The sequence below is a fragment of the Schistocerca gregaria genome, chromosome X (genome assembly GCF_023897955.1).
Source record: "Schistocerca gregaria isolate iqSchGreg1 chromosome X, iqSchGreg1.2, whole genome shotgun sequence".
Lineage (NCBI taxonomy): Eukaryota > Metazoa > Arthropoda > Insecta > Orthoptera > Acrididae > Schistocerca > Schistocerca gregaria.
In genome coordinates this window covers 49477882-49496680 of record NC_064931.1, presented here as the reverse complement: position 1 = coordinate 49496680, position 18799 = coordinate 49477882, and the positions used below count along the sequence as shown (strand labels likewise).

General features: G+C 38.3%; 1 protein-coding gene across 1 annotated transcript in view; it reads left to right on the top strand.

The window, feature by feature from the left end:
• Positions 1-1667: 1667 nt before the first annotated feature.
• The window catches only part of LOC126297625 (exostosin-2), a 52443-nt gene continuing 35311 nt past the window's right edge, over positions 1668-18799 (top strand). Inside the window, exons 1-4 of the mRNA XM_049988641.1 lie at positions 1668-1823; positions 7127-7352; positions 7442-7625; positions 7761-7927. Of these exons, the coding sequence (XP_049844598.1) occupies positions 1747-1823; positions 7127-7352; positions 7442-7625; positions 7761-7927 (654 nt within the window). The 5' untranslated portion in view covers positions 1668-1746. The remainder of the gene's footprint in view (positions 1824-7126; positions 7353-7441; positions 7626-7760; positions 7928-18799) is intronic.

The following is an 18799-nucleotide window of genomic DNA, read 5'->3' as shown; positions in this document are numbered from 1 at the left end:
ACACTAGATCGCGTGTTCACTCATGTATTCCACTGCCAGAGGTATCAGAACGATTTCTGTTATAACTTTTGACTTGTTCTTTCCTTGACCAGGGTCTCTTATCTCAAAGTGATGCATTTATCCTTCTCCATCATCCCTGAAAGTTCATATCAATATCACAGAATCACTCGTTATATACATACATATACAGTCACTGTCTCTATAGCTTTGACTCTCCGAAGCGCCATTGGATGACATTTCTGGACACAGGTTCCTATCCTCATTTTGTTTGTCTAGACATCATCTGCATCCCATTGAAGTTTGTGGTGTAATTTTGAAACACCCTGTATATATGCAATGTGTGTGTGTGTTTTCTAAATGGATACACTTTACTACCATACTGTCATATTTTTATTCTGTTTTGGTCAGTTTACTGGCAATATTAACTCATTAGGAGTTACAGGTGATTTGTAATGAACATGAACATGCTCTTCAATTTTCAAAAGTTATGAAATAGATTGCTGAATTTGATGTACCTGTCCTGATCTGGAGTGTGATACACTAAAGGACATCCCAGAACTCCAGCCACAGATGAAAATGTAAAGTGCAAGTCCTGTTAGAATTAAATAATAGATATAAAATAACCTGCACCATAGGTATATCAGAAGAAATACTGTGGTATATTTTTCATGGATAATTAATTATAAAATAGGTTATCACAAGGAAGAATGCTAAATATGTTGAATATTGACCAAAGTCAGAAATTAAAACTTATTTATCAGCACTGTCTGGGCAGTTTAGAAAGGGGCCAGACTGGGTTTGGAGCCAATTTGTTAATGTAGAGGAGGCATGACTCGCCCATTCATACTAGAAATGAAGTAGCAATTAAAGAAATGGATGAGAACTGGTGCACAAAAGAAGCAAAGCCCCTTTTGTCTGTCAGAATGACTGTGACCAGCATTTCTGGGATCTGAATGTGATTTCGTCTTACTGACTATGTTGCAAAGGATAAAACAGTAACTGTCAAATTTTACATAATATTCTGTGCAAACTAGATGGACAAATGGGTAAGAAGATGCTGAGACTGCAAAAAGAGAAAATAAAATCTTTGTTTATTAGGACAGTGCACTGACCTATGGTGGCAAAATTGAGGAGTATTTGAAGTATGACTTCTTGGAACATCCACACTGTTTATCAGATTTTGATATATCTGATATCCACTTCTTTCCAAATTAAAAACAATGAAACTGGAAAATATTTTGAGTCCAGTGAAGAGCTCATGGCAGCTGTAGGTGGATGTTTTGCAGACCTTTCAGAATCACACTTCAGAGGTGGCATGTACTTAATGGTGCATTGACCTAATAGGATACTAAATGGTAAAAAAGTACATTTATGACCTAAAGAGTACAGTTCTTTTACTACCAAACAGAGAACTTTTCATCCTATCCCTTTAAGACTTCTGCTCAACCCCAAGTGATAGATTAGAAATAATCTAATTTACAGAATCACAGTGTCCATTTTAGTCTAAGTGACTGTCTGCTGTCATCCTCAAGACATCGAAACAATGCCACATAAGTGCAGAAAGACTGTTGCACTTCATTTTCATGATTGTTTCATCTTTTGACCATGCTATGAATAAATGCTGATTTGACTTTTAGTTACTAGGTACGAATTAGTTGTATCTATACAAATATACTGTTACAGCAATCTAAATTCTGTTTGGTGATACGTGGTGCAAGACTAGGACAACCAACCCTCCTGGAGGCAATGGCAGCGGGTTGTGTTCCGGTGATTTGTGCAGATTCACTTATCATGCCCTTTAGTGGTGTTCTGGACTGGAAGAGGTAAACTCAGAAACGTTTTTGTGTGTGTTCTTTGTTATTTTGAAAATCTCTCAGTATCACTTTCTTTGGTGGTAGTTCACAGTACTGAATATAAATTGGCAAAAAGTGTTTTGATTAAACAAAATTGTAATCAACAAAGCTGATAACAAATTAATCATAGAAGAGCTATAAGCCACTAGTCAAAACACTTCTGCTGAATTACAGGCCCCCATATATTGGGGACGGATCACAGGAATCCATCACATGTTGTATTACCCGCAACTGGTGGCTCACTTTAACATGCCAGACATGAGCAGTTTGTCAAGCCGCTTAAATCAGTATTACAAACACTACTGATATGAAAAATGAACTGCAGTGTTTACCAGCAGTTACACTTAATTTCTGTACCCTCACAAATACATGCAAAAAGCAATTTAAAATAAATGAAAATTATGATTTATTAGACTTGTTTTGAAATTCCTTTCTTGTGAACTATAGGTTACGTTGTAGAATACATTAAATTTTTCAGTGCTGCCAAGTAGATTGTGCAATCTTTTCAGTGTCCTAGCACAATTTTTTTCCATTTATTATATTTAAATTCCTGTTTTACAGTGGTATTACAGTTTAATTGCATGTATTTACACAATTTCGTTGAAGTCTCGATATGCCTATATAGATGTTGTTAATAACAACACTACTAATTACCATAACTCTTGTTATAAAGTTATGATGGGGAGTTGGATCATATGAAAAAACAAGAGACTTGAGTATAGCTGTGAAGTAGACTTGTCCTGAACATTTAAACTAAAATGTCCTCTTAACATTACAGTACATATGTCATTCTATTTAGAAGTTAAAAACATTAATAATGAATGTAATTATTTCATAACGAACTCAAAATCGTCAGATGGAGCCTATTGTATTGTGACTATTACTGTAAATGTCCCATCAATTGTACTTCTATTGCACAAACTTCAAATGATAATCACTACATAACTGGAGGTTTTATTTTGTATTACTTCATAATATAAATGGCAACTCTAGCCTCCAGTTCACTTCTCAGAGTCATTCAGGGTCCCTGAATAACTATAAATTCTAATGTAAAGTTCTTACTCAATGTGGGAAAAATGAAACAAAACTACAGACATGAGTCGCAGCCATATTACCACACATACCTGCCAACAAGCCAGACAGCCATATTGCAAGCACAAATCACATGTGATCCTCTATATTGCTTGGGATTTCAAAATGACCTGTGACCGATTGCTGTGATTTGCACACACATGTGCGATCAGTCACACACATGTGACAGATTGCTGTGAACTGTCACTCATGTGTAGGGACCTTAAGTGCATTTGAGAGATTTCAGAAGTTTTATGTAATGGAGTTCAGAATGCTGTATAGTTTTCTCCTGTGAAGATAACCTCAGTGATTGAGTTTTACTGACCTGATTATCTGATTTTCACATATAATAGCATTGGATTATGGGAAGGAACTGAATATTGTTATATGAAATTGCTGTCTAACTGCTATTTAGATTTAAGCTTTACCCAAATGACTGTTCATTTTCTGAAGAAAATAATACCAAACACAACAATTTCATAGTGATAGGTAGTAAGAAACATTTCACTGTCAAGAATTGAATGGAGAAAATTCAATGGTGTTCAATACACATACATGATGTAATGCAACCTAAAGGTAAAAAAATAATGACTTCTAGCATAATATTTTTGTCTTGGTATCTACCAGTGTCAAACCTTATGACAAATTAAAACTGGGTGTGCAATGTCAACTCAAACCTGGACCTTTGCCCTTCTCTGAGGATGAGCCTGTCACCCAGAAACTGCAGTCCAGCAAGGTATTCAGGAAAACTTCTGATGGCTTAGTAAAACAGGAGAGGGGTGCTGACGGATGGAAGCTGTGAGGCAGCTAACAAGTGGTGCTTGGATGGCTCAGACAAGAATGTTGCTTCTTAAGACCTCGTATTTGAATAAACATTCCAAAATCCACCAAACTGTTAAACAGATGAAAGGCGACCAGTCCTGGTGCGATACATTCATAGACTTCCACAAGGAGGGGAGAGGGTTGTGTGTGTTTTTGACATTGATTCCTATCCCTAATTTTCATCCAGTTTTGCTTACATATGCTGCTGTATTCGCTATGTCCTGTGTCCTACTATAGGCTGAAGTGTGACTCTGGAGTACAAACTTCTTATTTAATGAAGAATTCATGCATTTGAAATGAGTGAATTTAATTATTCTGAACTGCATGTATAATCTATTCTGGTGTTAAGGTGCCAGACATGGTTGGAAATACTGTGGCTTTCAAAATTGCTACATGACTTAGCTTTTATTGACAACCTCATGATAAATTGGCATTGAAGGTCCAACTGTACTGACTGACTGCTGTGCCATCTTCAGCCCATAGACATCAGTGGATGTGCATAGATGGGGCCAAAGGCTATAAAGGATACAGTGGGTGCATCAGCAGACTGATTTGGATCAAACTGTAGCCACGTGTTCTAGTATGTTCTGACTTTAAAATTCTGCTTGCAGGGTCGCAATACTACTGAGGAGACATGGTGCAAGCCACCAGTCCAACACAGTGGGGTACTGGGTTAACTCGTGCTGTGTTGCCTGGTCCTGTCTTCATGATTAGAAGTGGTGCCTTTTCATAATGCACCCAATAACATGTATAGTTTTGATATCACAGTAATCTACCTGCCAGTTCAATACTAAGTGGTAATTGACAATCCTTTAGGATGAATAAGTTAGGGAACTTATTTAATAATCATATATGAGACCTTTTTGGAGGAAAAAAATTATGTAGTACTCAACATGGCTACACTAAAAACCGTCTTGTGAAACTTGGCTCACCCGGTTCATCCACAAGATCCAATAGGCAGTAGGTGTTTCTCGACTTCCAGAAGCTGTTAATTATAGTTCGGTGCTGCCTCTTGTTGAGTCTGTGGAATGTTGGATACAGCTTTGAGATTGAAATGATGACATCCAAGCCAATTGAACACTGTACATCATTTTGAATGGAGAGAAATCATAAGGTGTCATAATAGTTTTGGGACATACCCCAAGGGAGTATTATAACATCCCTAACGTTAAAAATATGTATATGTGGGTTGGGACTTTAATAGTGGCAACTATTTATTTACAGCTCGTACAAAATAGATACATGTTTCAAAGTTTTACTGACCTTCAGAGTAGTCACCAGCATTGTGTATAACCCATTGCCAGTGATGTGGAAGTCATAGGATACTCTCAGCAGTGCCAGTTGTGTTGACAGGTCGAGCGACGCAGTCTGTTGCGTGACAAATTTGTAGCAGTTCTGAAGCGAATGCCGTGAAGTGTTTCCTTCAGTTTAGAAATCGAGTTGAACTCAGGAGGGCTTAAGTCAGGGGAGTGCAGTAGGTGGTATAGCACTTAGCAACCTCATCAGTCAAACAAATTAGCAACAACGGGCACTGTATGTACTTGAGTGTTGTCCTGCAAAGTGATGGTCAGGTCCTGCAGAAAGTGTCATCACTTCTGTTTCTAAGCTGGTTGTAGGTTGTGTTCCAAAAATGAACAGCTTAGAGACAGAAGTCTCCTACATTTCAATCACTGTGGCTAGTGATTATACAAGGTGTTAAAAATTGTTCCACGTTTTTCACCAAAACAAGCCAAAAATAACCAGTACGCATGAGCTCTAAAATGCCTACCTTAAGAGCTATGGCCACTTGTTCATCTTCACTACTGTGAAACACATCTCTTCTGACACAAGCTCTTTGGAATCATGAATGAGCTACAGAATGCAATAAACTAATGAGGACACATTCCTCTAGTATTGTCCATAGATACAGCATGTAATAAACATCTTTTAATGTTGTTACTGTGAACCATATTCATAGTTCTGGATTAAGTGCAGTGCATACATTAATTCTAGTGGAACCAGTTTCTGATTTGATAAAATTGTGAGGTGCTTGTATATTGTAGTTTTGCCTTTGCACTTACCAGTATAATGGGAGGTTATTAGTCCCATGGGAACTTGCAGTCATGTGCTCAGTGGTTGTTTCTATTTGCCACACTGTAACAGAAGATTGAGTCTGCCATTTTCTGTGTGGAGTAATAGGCTCCCACTATGCTGGTAAGCACAAAGACAAAACTACAATATAAAAGCATCTCACCAACTTGTCCTTTTTTTTTTAAAAAAAAAAAAAACCTTGTTCCATTACAACTAATGTATATGCTACACTTAACCCAGAACCATGAATTCAATTTATGGGAACAACACTAAAAGGTGTTTACTGTATGCTTTATTCATCAACAATAACAGAGGAATGTGTCCTCATTTGTTTACTGCAGTCTGTAGGTCATTCACAGTAGCAAAGAGCTTGCAGTAGAAGAGAGGTGTGTTTCACAGCAGTGAAGATGTAAAAATGCTCATAGCTCTTAAGGTATGCAATTTAGAACCCATGTTTACTGGACATTTTTTCTTGCTTTGATCCATACAACCACCTCTCAAAACATGGAATACTTTTAACATGCTGTATGTTTTGCAAATGTAACTTCAAAAATTGCAGGCAGTGCAGAGTATCTGTGCAGTCAAAGTAGGTTGTTGTCAAAGGTTATTCATTCATTTGTTATCTTAATTGATTGCCCAGTATGAAAAATAAGGAATGATTTCGCCTTAGTTAAGCTGTACATCTTCCTAGCATGTCTCCAGTTTGCTGTTAGTGATGTGATGTCTTCTGTGTACTGAAGTTTTATTTAAAGCAAATCAGCTTTTTATTATGAGAAATTCCAGGGTAGTCCCAGGTTGAGGTTTTAGTAGGGGTAGTTATGTTTTTAAGTATTGCGAAACTTGACATCTTCATGGGCTGTGGACTTTCTGACATAATTTTATTTCGAAGTTAGTCATCTGTGATGCATTATAACACTTAAACTGATAATTTTGAAATTTAACTGCAGCACTTGATGAGTAACTTTGTGTTTATCCTGAACAATGTGGATCCATCAAATAGTCTTTTGGTAAAATATTGTACAGTGCTGCTTTTCATTGTGAGCTGCAAGAAGTTGTCAAGTATCTAAGAAATTACTTTAAATTCTTATGGCAGTTGGTTGACACTGTTTATTTAGGCGCAGCCAGACAGGTATCTGACAGTCAGGTATCTGAAAATGAAATAAAAACATGCTGTTTTTTGTTATTTTACACTGCAATGACTGTTGTTTGATTTCAGTTATTTCTTGGACTTCCTGATTTTGTGACATGATTTGACTGAAATCTCTGCATCCCTTACCTTTGTTTTCTAATCCAGAATTTGCGTGTTCCAGAGCTGCTGTAATTATTACTGAAGCTGATCTTGGCAGGCTTACTGAAATACTGTCCAGTGTGTCAGATGAACGGTTGGAAGACCTGCGCGCTCAAGGCCATTGGCTTTACCATCGTTACTTTTCAACACTGAAAGCTATTACATTAACAGCACTGGACATAATAAATGATCGGGTATTCCCTCAGTATGCCAGAACGTATGATGATTGGAATATGGCACCAAATCCTGTAAGATATAAAGAACTGGATGTGCAGGTTGTTGTAATTTCCACAGATAAATGCTATACACATCTACAAGAACATTCTTTTTCTTACAGCTTTCAACGAAATCTCCTTTGTTCCTGCAGTTGACTGCACCTCGCTCACAAGGTTTCACAGCAGTAGTACTAACATATGACAGGGTAGAGTCTCTCTTTACATTGATACAGAAACTTGTGAAGGCACCAAGCTTAAATAAAGTTCTAGTTGTATGGAACAATCAACGTAAATATCCACCACATCGTAAGTTACTGTGTAGCCTTCATACTAAAATCTTGTACCTGCAACATATTTGTAAAAGTTATGATTTTGTGATATTATTATTATTATTATTATTATTATTATTATTATTATTATTATTATTATTATTGCTTTCAGCATCAATGTGGCCCAAAATAAATAAGCCTTTGAAGGTTATTCAGACTAAAGAAAACAAACTATCCAATCGGTTCTATCCATACGAAGAAATAGAAACTGAAGCCATACTGACAATAGATGATGATATTGTAATGCTTACTGCAGATGAACTGGAGTTTGGATATGAGGTATGCTATCAACATTCCAAAGGAACACAAAGTTTTGTGTTTTAAGATATAAAATGTTATAGGATTTCACAATTTCAAAAACTGAAGTAGTTGATGAGAGACATGACTTCAATGCTTATTTTGTTTATAAAATACTTAGATGTACTGACAGTTATTCTTCCTGCATACCATTTGAAAATGGAAAAGGAGAGAGGGAAATGTTAGTGATACACAGTTTACTGCATATGTCATAAAATGACTCACAAAGAATCCTACATGCAAAACATGAAAATGCCATAAGGGTAGCAGTTAGTCAAAATATATATGTTACCTGCAGCTATAAAACAGCTAATTAGACACAAACATCCAAAAGATGATACTATTAATTTTCTTATCATGACAAAACTTGACCACTTTCTCCTCAAAATCAACAATGTGTGCACAAACACAGGCAAAGTAAAGACCCTACTTGATCCCATCTTCCAGAGGAGACAGAAGGCACTTGATATTGAGTATGTGCAAAGCTTGTGCAAGATAATTTGGCCCCTGTGCAGAAACACATTCTCATTCTCAGAACTGGACAAGTGCACTCCTCTGATCCTTGTATGAGATGATGCAGCTCAGCATTCATTCTAGATCTCCAGAAATCATTTTTGTCCTGAACTACATCATAGATCTTGTGCAGAACTGTGTGTTCATATACCCTGAGATGCTGGTCATCGGTACTTGGTTGTTTCCATGTTTCACATCATGACTTTATAAACTTGACGTTTCAGTTGCCTGTTTAATAACATAGAGGCTAAGAATTTCTTAAAAGTGTGGAAGCATCTATTACCACTTAGGATGTTCTATTTTATTTCAGGTGACATGGATTTTGTCCTATTAATATTAGATCACTGATAGTCAGAGTTCTTGCTCAAAATCGAAACCAACTGCTGATAGTTTATCCAAGTTATGATTTTCCTTCCTGATGAGATTTGTGTACTTAGTCTTCATTTCATTAATAGCAAGGCCTCTAGGTAGTGAGGCTTCTTTCAGCTCACATATTGTTGTCTCTAATAAAACTCCTCCTCTTCTACTAATAATTGCTACATCATCAGTGTATGCACACATCTGGGTTGATGTAACCAGATATTTGAAGCTTCTAAATGGCTGCCTCAAGAGTCAGATTGAGAAGTATTCTTGAGAGGGTGTCCCTTGTGTGACTCCTTTACTAATGCTAAACCATTTACTCTATTCAATTGCACTGCAGCCTTGGGACCAGCCAATGTTGCTTGGATAAGTGAAACATACTTAGATGGTATACCAAGCCGCAGCAAATCATTTGGCATTTCTGCCCTATCAACACTATCAAGTCTACATATAGGTTCTAAAGCTCAATATTATATGCCTCTTCATCTATTTGCCTCAGCACAAGTATATGATTTGTTGTTGAACTATTAGGCTGAAATCGACCCTGATATTCTCCCAGATTCTCATCTGCATATAGAACTAGCCTGTAGATAATACTACAGAGGATATTATAGGTTATATTCAGCAGTATACTTACTCGGTAATTTGAACAACAAGTCTTGTCTCCTTTCTTATGGATTGGTTGAATTACCCCTACAGTCCACTCTTTTGGGATTATTTCCTGATTCCATATCAACTTGATAAGATTGTGGATTTGTTTATGGAGACTAATTCCCCCATTTTCAAAAATTCTGCAATTGTTCAATCAGTTCCTGGTGCGTTGTAAGTTTTCAAGACAGTGCACTATCTTCTGTATCTCTTCTAATCTGGGTTCTTCTATCTCTGGATCTGCAGTGTATTAGAGTGGCTGTATATTCCTGGTAGGACTACCCTCCACAATCCCCTTGATGTATTCTTTCCATCTATCCAGAGCATCTTGTTTATCTGTCAGCATACTTGGGTTTCTTCTGCAATTTTCTTAGAAAGCTTTCTGCTCTCGTTCTTTGATAGTGCTCTTTTGTCTCCTCTATCTTTCTCCTCATGGCTTCCCTTTTTTCCTCCTATGTACCCTTGCTGCCTCTATTCTCTTTTCATAATATAGTGCTTATTTGATCTTGTATTTTGCTCTAACACTTAAGTCTTGCTTTATTTTTCTGTTCCACAGCCTGTCTACATTCATCATCATACCAGTTTTCATTTCTAAGTCTTCTTGGCCCCCAATACTTCATGTGCTGTTGTAAGACTGGTATTTTCAATAGAGTGCCATTCTTTGACCATATAGTCCTCACCATCTTTTGTTTGTAACTCCTATCTCCATTTATCCTGATACTTTTGAACAGTAAATCTATCATTCAGCTGTTTTATATTCCATTTCTCTACTCTGGCACTATTTTCTTTGGTAGCCATAACAAGTTTCTGCCTCATTTTGGCTCTTACTACATAATGGTCAGAATCAGAATTAGCTTCTCAGAAAGTGCCCACACTTTCCATATCAGGTGCCACCTCTTTCATACCAGTATATAGTCTGTTTAATTTTCTTCATTTGTTTCTGGTATTTTCCAGATCCCTCTGTAGATATTTTTCTTGGGAAACAGGTAATTACTGCCCTTAACTTGTTTGCAAATGCTAACTGGGCAACCCTTGTACTGTTATTACTAGTTCCATCACGTAAACTTTCCCTACGAGACACACTTCTGAAAGCCTCTTCTTTGCTGTTTGCCATAATAGTCACCGAGGACTCTTTTTGAGTCTATTCTATCACAAACATCAGGCAGCTGATCATAGAAATCATCTACCACACCTTCATCTGAGTCTTCTGTTGATGCATGTGCATTCATGAAGGTCACATTGTGGAATTTACATTTGATATGCAGAGTACATACTTTTTCATTATGTGGAATGAAAGGAATAACAGATCTGTATGTATCTTTGGAGACTATAAACCAAACTGCATGCTCTCCTTGTCTTTTGTCTTGTCTTTTTGTGATTAATACAGGAAGAATTTATGCATATGAATCTCACCCCTTCTCTGCCACTTGATTTCCTGAAGTGCAACAACTTCCACTCCATACCTTAGTCTCTCTTCTCCAATACTATTCGTAGCCCCTATCTGCACCAGTGTATGCACATTCCATGTTCTAAATTTAAGCACTGGTGTATCCATATCTACATCTACATCTACGTAAATACTCTGCAAGCAATGGTACGGTCCAAGGTGGAGGGTACGATGTACCAGTACTTGCCATTTCCCTTCCTGTTCCACTGTATTTGAGAGTGAGAGAACAACTACTGTCTATATGCCTCTGTGTGAGTCCTAATATCTTGTATTTTATCTTTGTTGTCCTTATACACAATGTATGTTGGTGGCAGAACAATCGTTTGGCAGTCAGCTTCAAATGCTGGTGTTCTAAATTTTCTCAATAGTGTTTCTTGAAAGGAATGTTGCCTTCTCTCCAGGGACTCCCATCTGAGTTCCTGTAGTACTTCTGTAGCACTTGTATGTTGTTCAAACCTACCGATAACAAGTCTAGCTACCCGCCTCTGAATTGCTTTGATGTCTTCCTTCAATGTGACCTGGTGTGGATCCCAAACACTTGCCCAGTACTCAAGACTAGGTTGCATGTGGTCTCTTTTACAGATGAACCACTCTTTCCTAAAATTCTCCCAATAAACCGAAGTCAACCATTCGCCTTCTGTACCACAGTTCTCACATGCTCGTTCACCTCATATCATTTTGTAACTTTATGCCCAGGTATGTAAATGACTTGACTGTGTCAAGCAGGAGACTAGTAATACTGTATCTGAACATTAAAGGTTTGATCTTCCTGCTCATCTGCATTAACTTAAATTTTTGTACATTTAGAGCTATCTGCCATTCATCACACCAACTGGAAATTTTGTCTAAGTCATCTTGTATCTTCTTACAGTCACTCAACTTTGACACGTTACCATAAACCATGGCATAATCAGCAAACAGCAGCAGATTGCTACCCACCCTATCTGCCAAATCATTTGTGTGCGTAGAAAACAGCTGCAATCCTATCACCCTTCCGTGGGGCATTCCTGGTTATACCCTTGTCTCTGATTAATACTCACAGTCAAGGACAGCATACTGGGTTCTATTATTTAAGAAGTCTTCGCGCCACTCACATACCTTTGAACTTACTCCATATGCTCATATCTTCATTGACAGTCTGCAAAGGGGCACTGTGTCAAATGCTTTCCGGAAAACTAGGGATATGGAGTATATCTGTTGCCCTTCATCCGTAGTTCTCTGTATATCATGTAAGGAAAGGTAAATCTGAGTTTTGCAGGAGCAATGCTTTCTAAAACAATGTTGATTGTGGACATAAGATTCTCAGTGTAAGAAAGCTTGTTATATTCAAACTGAGAATATGTTCAAGAATTCTACAACAAAGAGAAGCCAGGAATATTGGTCTGTAATTTTGCGGATCCGTTCTTTTACCCTTTTTATATACTGGAGTCTCCTGCACTTTTGTACAGACTCTTTGGACTCTGTTCTGGGGGAGAGATTCATGATAAGTGCAAGCTAAGTAAGGGGCCAATGCCATAGAGTACTCTTTGTAAAATCAAACTGGTATTCCATCCGGACGTGATGATTTATTTGATTTTAAATCTTTCAGTTGTTTCTCTACACCAGGTATGCTTATTACTCCCATACAGGAGTATGTATGGTATGTCTGTACGATTCTCCTGTGTGAATGATTTCTTGAATAAGAAATTTAAAACTTTGGCTTTCATTTTGCTGTCTTCAGCTGCCACACCAGACTGGTCAACAAGGGACTGAATGAAAGCCTTAGACCCACTTAGCTATTTTACATACAACCAGAATTTTCTTGGATTCTCTGTCAGATCTTTTGCTAAGATGTGACAGTGATAGTTATTATTATTCTTCTTCTTGCATACATATTTTCACAGACACATGAATCTCTACTAACCTTTGCTTGTCATCAAGAACGCATTCCCTTTTGAACCGAGAGTGGTACAGCCTTTGCTTCCTCAGCATTCACTGAATTTTGTTAGCAAACCATGGTGGGTCTTTTCCATCCTTTATCCACTTACTAAGGACATAGCTCTCCAGACCACGATTTACAATCTGCTTAAACTTTGACCATAATTCCCCTACATCCATCTTACTGCAACTAAGTGATGCCAATTAACTGTCTAAGTGAGATGTTAATAACTGCTTATCTGCTCTGTCTTGCAGTAACACTCTCCTACCCTTCTTCACTGACTTATTAACTTTCATAATCATATTTGCTGTAACGACATCATGATCGCTGATACCCGATTCTATACTGACATTGTCGGAAAGGTCCGGCCTCTTTGTAGCTACAAGGTCTAAGATGTTTCCATTGCATGTGGGCTGCTGAGCTAGCTGCTCAAAACCATTTTCAGAAAACGTGTTAAAACTATTGCGCATGACTGACTGTCTTTACCCATTGCATTGAATCTACAGACATCCCAGTCTATATGCGGCAGGTTAAAGTCACCTCCAACTAGTATTGCATGATCTGGGTATTTACGCACTGTTGACCGTAGACTTTCCTTGAATGACTCTAGAACTGTCACAGCAGACTCGTGTGGGCGTTGGAAACATCCAACAATTCACTTGGTTTCAAGTACACCTGTTCTACGTGACCAGATGACTTCAGTGTCACACTCAACATTTGACCTCAATAGAGACAATATTTTTGTCACTGCAATGAACACTCCCCCTCCTATGGCTTCTAATCTGTCTGTCCAATATATATTCCACAGCTTGCTAAATATCTCGGGGCTTTCCTCTTCTGGTTTCAGCCAGCCCTGGGGCCCAAGAATAATTTGAGTGTGGGAACTTTCCTGGAGGGCAGTAAATTCGGGAACTTCATTATGAATACTTTGACAGTTTACTGATAAAATTTTGGTAGTTGAAGTGTCTTTATTATGAATGCTGTTTGACTTCCCTTTCTGCATATCAACTGGCAAATGTCCACTAGAGAACCTCAGACTACTGCCTATCTTAAAACACCCTCACGTGCAATCCATTAGCACTCTGCTACCTGAGTAGCTGCTTCCTTTGTATAGTGCACCCATGACTATCAAGGGAAATCCTGCAAATCCCCACATGATGATAAAAGTCTAGAAATCTGCAGCCAAGACCATCACAGAGTCGACAGAGCCTTTGATTGGGACCCTCCTGTCTGCTCCAAACCAAAGGACTGCAACAAGCTCTGGGAATATGCTGCAAATTGCATGGTCTGCTGGCACCCTGTGCGAGGTTAGCAGTCATCACCATCTCTGCCAGTCACCTGTACAAACTTAGGATCACCTCAGAACACACACGAAAGGCGTTGTTGGTGCCGATGTGAGCCACAATGTGCAAACAACTGCACCCTGCATGCTCGACAGCCACAGGCAAGACTGTTTCCACATCTCAGACGAAGCCTCATGACAGACATACTGAGTGCATATTTGCTTTCTTTCCAGCCCTGAATGCTATCTGCATGGGAGCTTCCAATAACTAGTAAACCCCTCCTCCCATGTGCTACTCGGACACAGCTGAAAGAGTGGCCACCTGTCCACTCACAGGGTGAATGGGCAAGACCAGGCAGCTGGTCTCCACATTGGCCCTCTGCCTCGAGTGATGCAAATGCACCACTAACCCCCCCCCCCCCCTTTCCCCCCCCCCCTGCTGTAAAGGCAGATCCACAGCATCGGGTGCATTAGGAGGTGCCTTGGAACCAGAGCCCATGGGTAAAACAAGCAACACCTGAGGTGCTCCATGCAATGTGCCAGATTCTCCACCACCACTACACCACAAGGCAGCAGCCTGAAGGTGACTGACTGCAGCCAAAAGCACATTCGGCTGTTTGCAAACTGAGGCTACTACACACGACACGCACACATCCTATCCATCCTAGCAAGATTAACTGAAGAAGTACTATAAAAGCAGACAATCCTAGATATGTAATTTGTTATGCTCCTGATTTGTCACCAATGGACTCTGACACATTAATGAGCTATGCAGCTGTCTTTTCAGTGAGCAACTATTGTGTTACAGACTGAATGAATTTACACGTACAAAAATGCAAGATTAAACCTCTTAAACAGAAAAAAACACACACAAAATTTAATAAGTATACCATGTGGAAACACAGGTAAAGATAAACATTTAACGTGCTGCTCTGTAGATGTATATCAGCCAAGAGCTGGAGCCTGTTCCTTGACACAATTTGCCTTCAGAATCCAACACTCCTTGTTACATTATTCATGAAGATAGGTTTTTTACAAATCAAAGGTATCAACCCTGTGCTCAACCCCCAACCTGCAGGACCAGGCTTTCATTTCAGAGTTAGCTCTCATAGATGGGTTTGATGACATAACATATTTGAGCCCCCTCACCCTATGGGGAGGGACACACTTCTTCTAGCTCCTCTGGTGGGGCCAATTTGGTTTGGGAGATACTACCAGCAGCCACACTACCATCGGCCAAGCCCCCACTTCGTCAGAGCTCACAAGCCTCCCTGCCCAGCATATAAGGTGCCTTTGACAAGGTGGTATCCCCTGGGGAGGAGTACATGCCTGACGCTCATTGGAAAATAGTGGTGGAGCAGTGAAACGACATCAAGTTTTTTATTAAATTAGCCAAATTCACCTGTGAAACATTTGATATAATGAAAAGTGTTTGTGGTAATCATTGTTTAAGCAGTCGAAATGTTTTTAGGTGATTTGCTCAATTTTATGATGGCAGGGAGGACATTAAGAACACACGACAAGCATTAAAGCCGCGGGCAAGTCACAGCAATGAAAATGTGCAAAAACCTGCTGAAATAATTGCACCAGATAGATGTGTTTCTGCATCACCCATTAAATGGCTGTCAGGAGTATCGAAAACTATTGTGCACAGAATTTTGTCTGAGGATTTGGGCAAAAAGAGAGATCATGTGTGGTTTGCACTGCATGCACTTTCAGGCAATTAAAAACTGAGACATGGTGTTTCTAATATGGGCCTCTTACAAAGTGGCAGAGTGCAGCATGGTTGAGCCCACGGAATCCGAAACCAAAGAAAGTGTGCTTGTGGGAGAGTCATGTGAAGAAAATGGTAAGTTTTCTACGATTCCAAAGGAATTATTCACAGAGAATTTGCACCAGAAGGGCGAACAGTTAAATGTGAGTTTTATTTCGTCATCCTCCATCATTTGTGGACGAGAATTTGTCAAATTTGACCTGAATACTGAGAGGTGGGTTCCTGGTTGCTCCTCTACGACAGTCCCCCAGCCCACAAAGTGAAGATCATACACTAGTTTTTGTCCAGCAGATGGATTGTAGTCCTGCATCACTCACTGTATTTACTGGATTTGGCCCCAGCTGACTTCTGGTTGTCCCCCAAAATGAATTTGGCAGAGAAACAACTTTGTTACAACGCAGTTAAGAAAATCTAAGAAAATTGTACTGCAGTAATAGATGCAATTCCATACAAGGACTGGACTGATTCTTTCAAAATACTTTTTAAACAATTTCAACTTTGTATTGATTTAGGAGGAGACTATTTTGGATAAGTACAGTGATTTTGTGAATTCTGTTGTATATCATAGTGTCATTTGTCAGCTTCATGATGAACTGTCTATCATTTCATTAATGCTCATAGTTACTGTGATATTTTGACATTAAGTAAGGTACTGCACGAAATTCAAACAGTTTCGAATAAAGAATAGGTGTCACTATGATGTTAGATCATACATTTCTGTGTATGAAATGTGGCTAACATATTGTATTTTTCTTTAAATGTGAGATGAGATAGATATATATCTCCAGTCTTGAAAAAATGAATTGTATGTAGTGCACTAACTTCTATTCACATGTACAAGTGAAAGTGAAATATTTGTAACATCTCTCATATGTCGTTAGTGGTTACATATATTGAGTCAAATTTGTAACAAAGAATAGCACACAAAGCAGAGAGTATTTTACCTTGTAATTAACATGAGAATTTTTTTGATCTCGTGGGATATATGGGTAACTACAGATTTTTTCAGTGAAATGTAATTGTTTAAAGAGCAATTGATAGCTAGTGAAATAAGAATTAGTATGGGGTTTGCAGGAAAATAAGTGAAGAGATGACATGTTTAATGTTACACTGAAGATGAGCTTCTCAAAATCTATTGATCAGATTTTGTCTCAGTTGTTCATTTGATAATAGATTGCATCAGGATTCTGTCTCACTTGCGAGTGTTAGTGAGGAGAAATTGTGTAAATCCGCTGTGTTTTGGCAAAAGACTCTGAACATGGTAACAAGAGAGAAAAAGGATTTACAAATCAGACTAAAGTAGATTGCTCCTTCTGTTGCAATTTTAACATAATCCTGTAACTCATTTTTTTTCTATAACAAATGATAGACTTATCAGATTAGTGGTTGTATTGGCATGACCTGTAGCTTTTAAGTTCAACAAGATAGGTATTTGTATGAAGGATTCAGCTGTAAAACTACACCTCTCATATTATGCTGCCCCGTCCTCAACAGAACCCCCACCACTACCATTGTCCCCTCTCTTACCATGCTGTGTGCACAGCTAGGGGCCAGGTAATTTTGCATGCACTCTACAAGCAATTACTGATGACACTTGGTCGAATTGTTTATGATCACCTGCTGTAGTGGCCCAACAGCCGTTGTTACTCACAGCATTCTCACTCAATATTGAAACACTAATGGTAATTGAACATAGAAAAAAGATTAAAAATTGAACAAATAAATGTAATACATTGTGCCATTGTGTTACAACTACTAAAGAAAGTGTATAAAGGCATCATTATCCAGAAATGAGACATTTACCTCACATGCCAGGCACAGGACAGGTCATAACATCAGGGTATTGTCCAACAGCCATCATAGTGGTGATGGATAACAGCACAACAGTGTCAAAGACACGCCATGAATGCAAACACACACACACACACACACACACACACACACACACACACACACACACACACACACACACACTGTTTGGTAATAGGGATGCTGCTGCAAAATTTGCATTGTGTACCCAGTGAACGAGTAACTGCCAAAGAGGACTGTGGCTTCAGAATGCAGCTTTATGTCACGAATGGTTCTTTAATAAATGCACACACTTTTCATAATAATACAACTGTAACATCAAATCAGGATATTTATGAAATGAAAATTTTGTAATGCCTAGACTAAATTTTTTTCTGAAACAGTTAAAGGATGATAACTGGTTTTGGTTCCTTTCTACAATCATCTTCAGATCATCCAAACCATAAAAAAGTGGTGAATATGCAGTAAAAATTGCCATCATGATTACAGCTGATAGTGATAGTTTCTACTGCATATTCAACACTTTTATCGTTTGGGTAATCTGAAGATGGTTGTAAAAAGCAACTGAAACTACTTATCATGGTTTAATAGTTTAAGGAAAAAATATGTGGTCTAGGCTTTAAAAAATTTTTAGATTAAAAATTTTTTACTTCATAAATTACATTAAGGCTGCTGTCTCCTCTCTGACAGTGTAAGGCTTTACTACTATTAACATAGATGTTATGCCTGCAGACTAGGAAGTTAGTAACCACATTACACACTGAAGAGGACCTGTGTCTGAATTAAAACATGTTACTAACATTTCATATACTTTAAGTATAACAAATATGAACATCCTACCAAAGCAAATATATAATCTGCAAAAAACCTGATATCTTTTAAATGCAAAATTTGATGTGCAACCATTGGAAGGTAGTTGATCTGATGTTGACATCAAAGCAAACAAATTAATACAAACACTGCAGACAGTACAAGATGAGCTGAAACTGAAATTCCTCAGAAATTCCGAAGGGACGACGACTCCATCGAGCTCGAGGTCAATAGGGGAAATATAATGAGAAAGAAGACTGAATTTGTGCCAGAGAATCAAACAACAATATTAA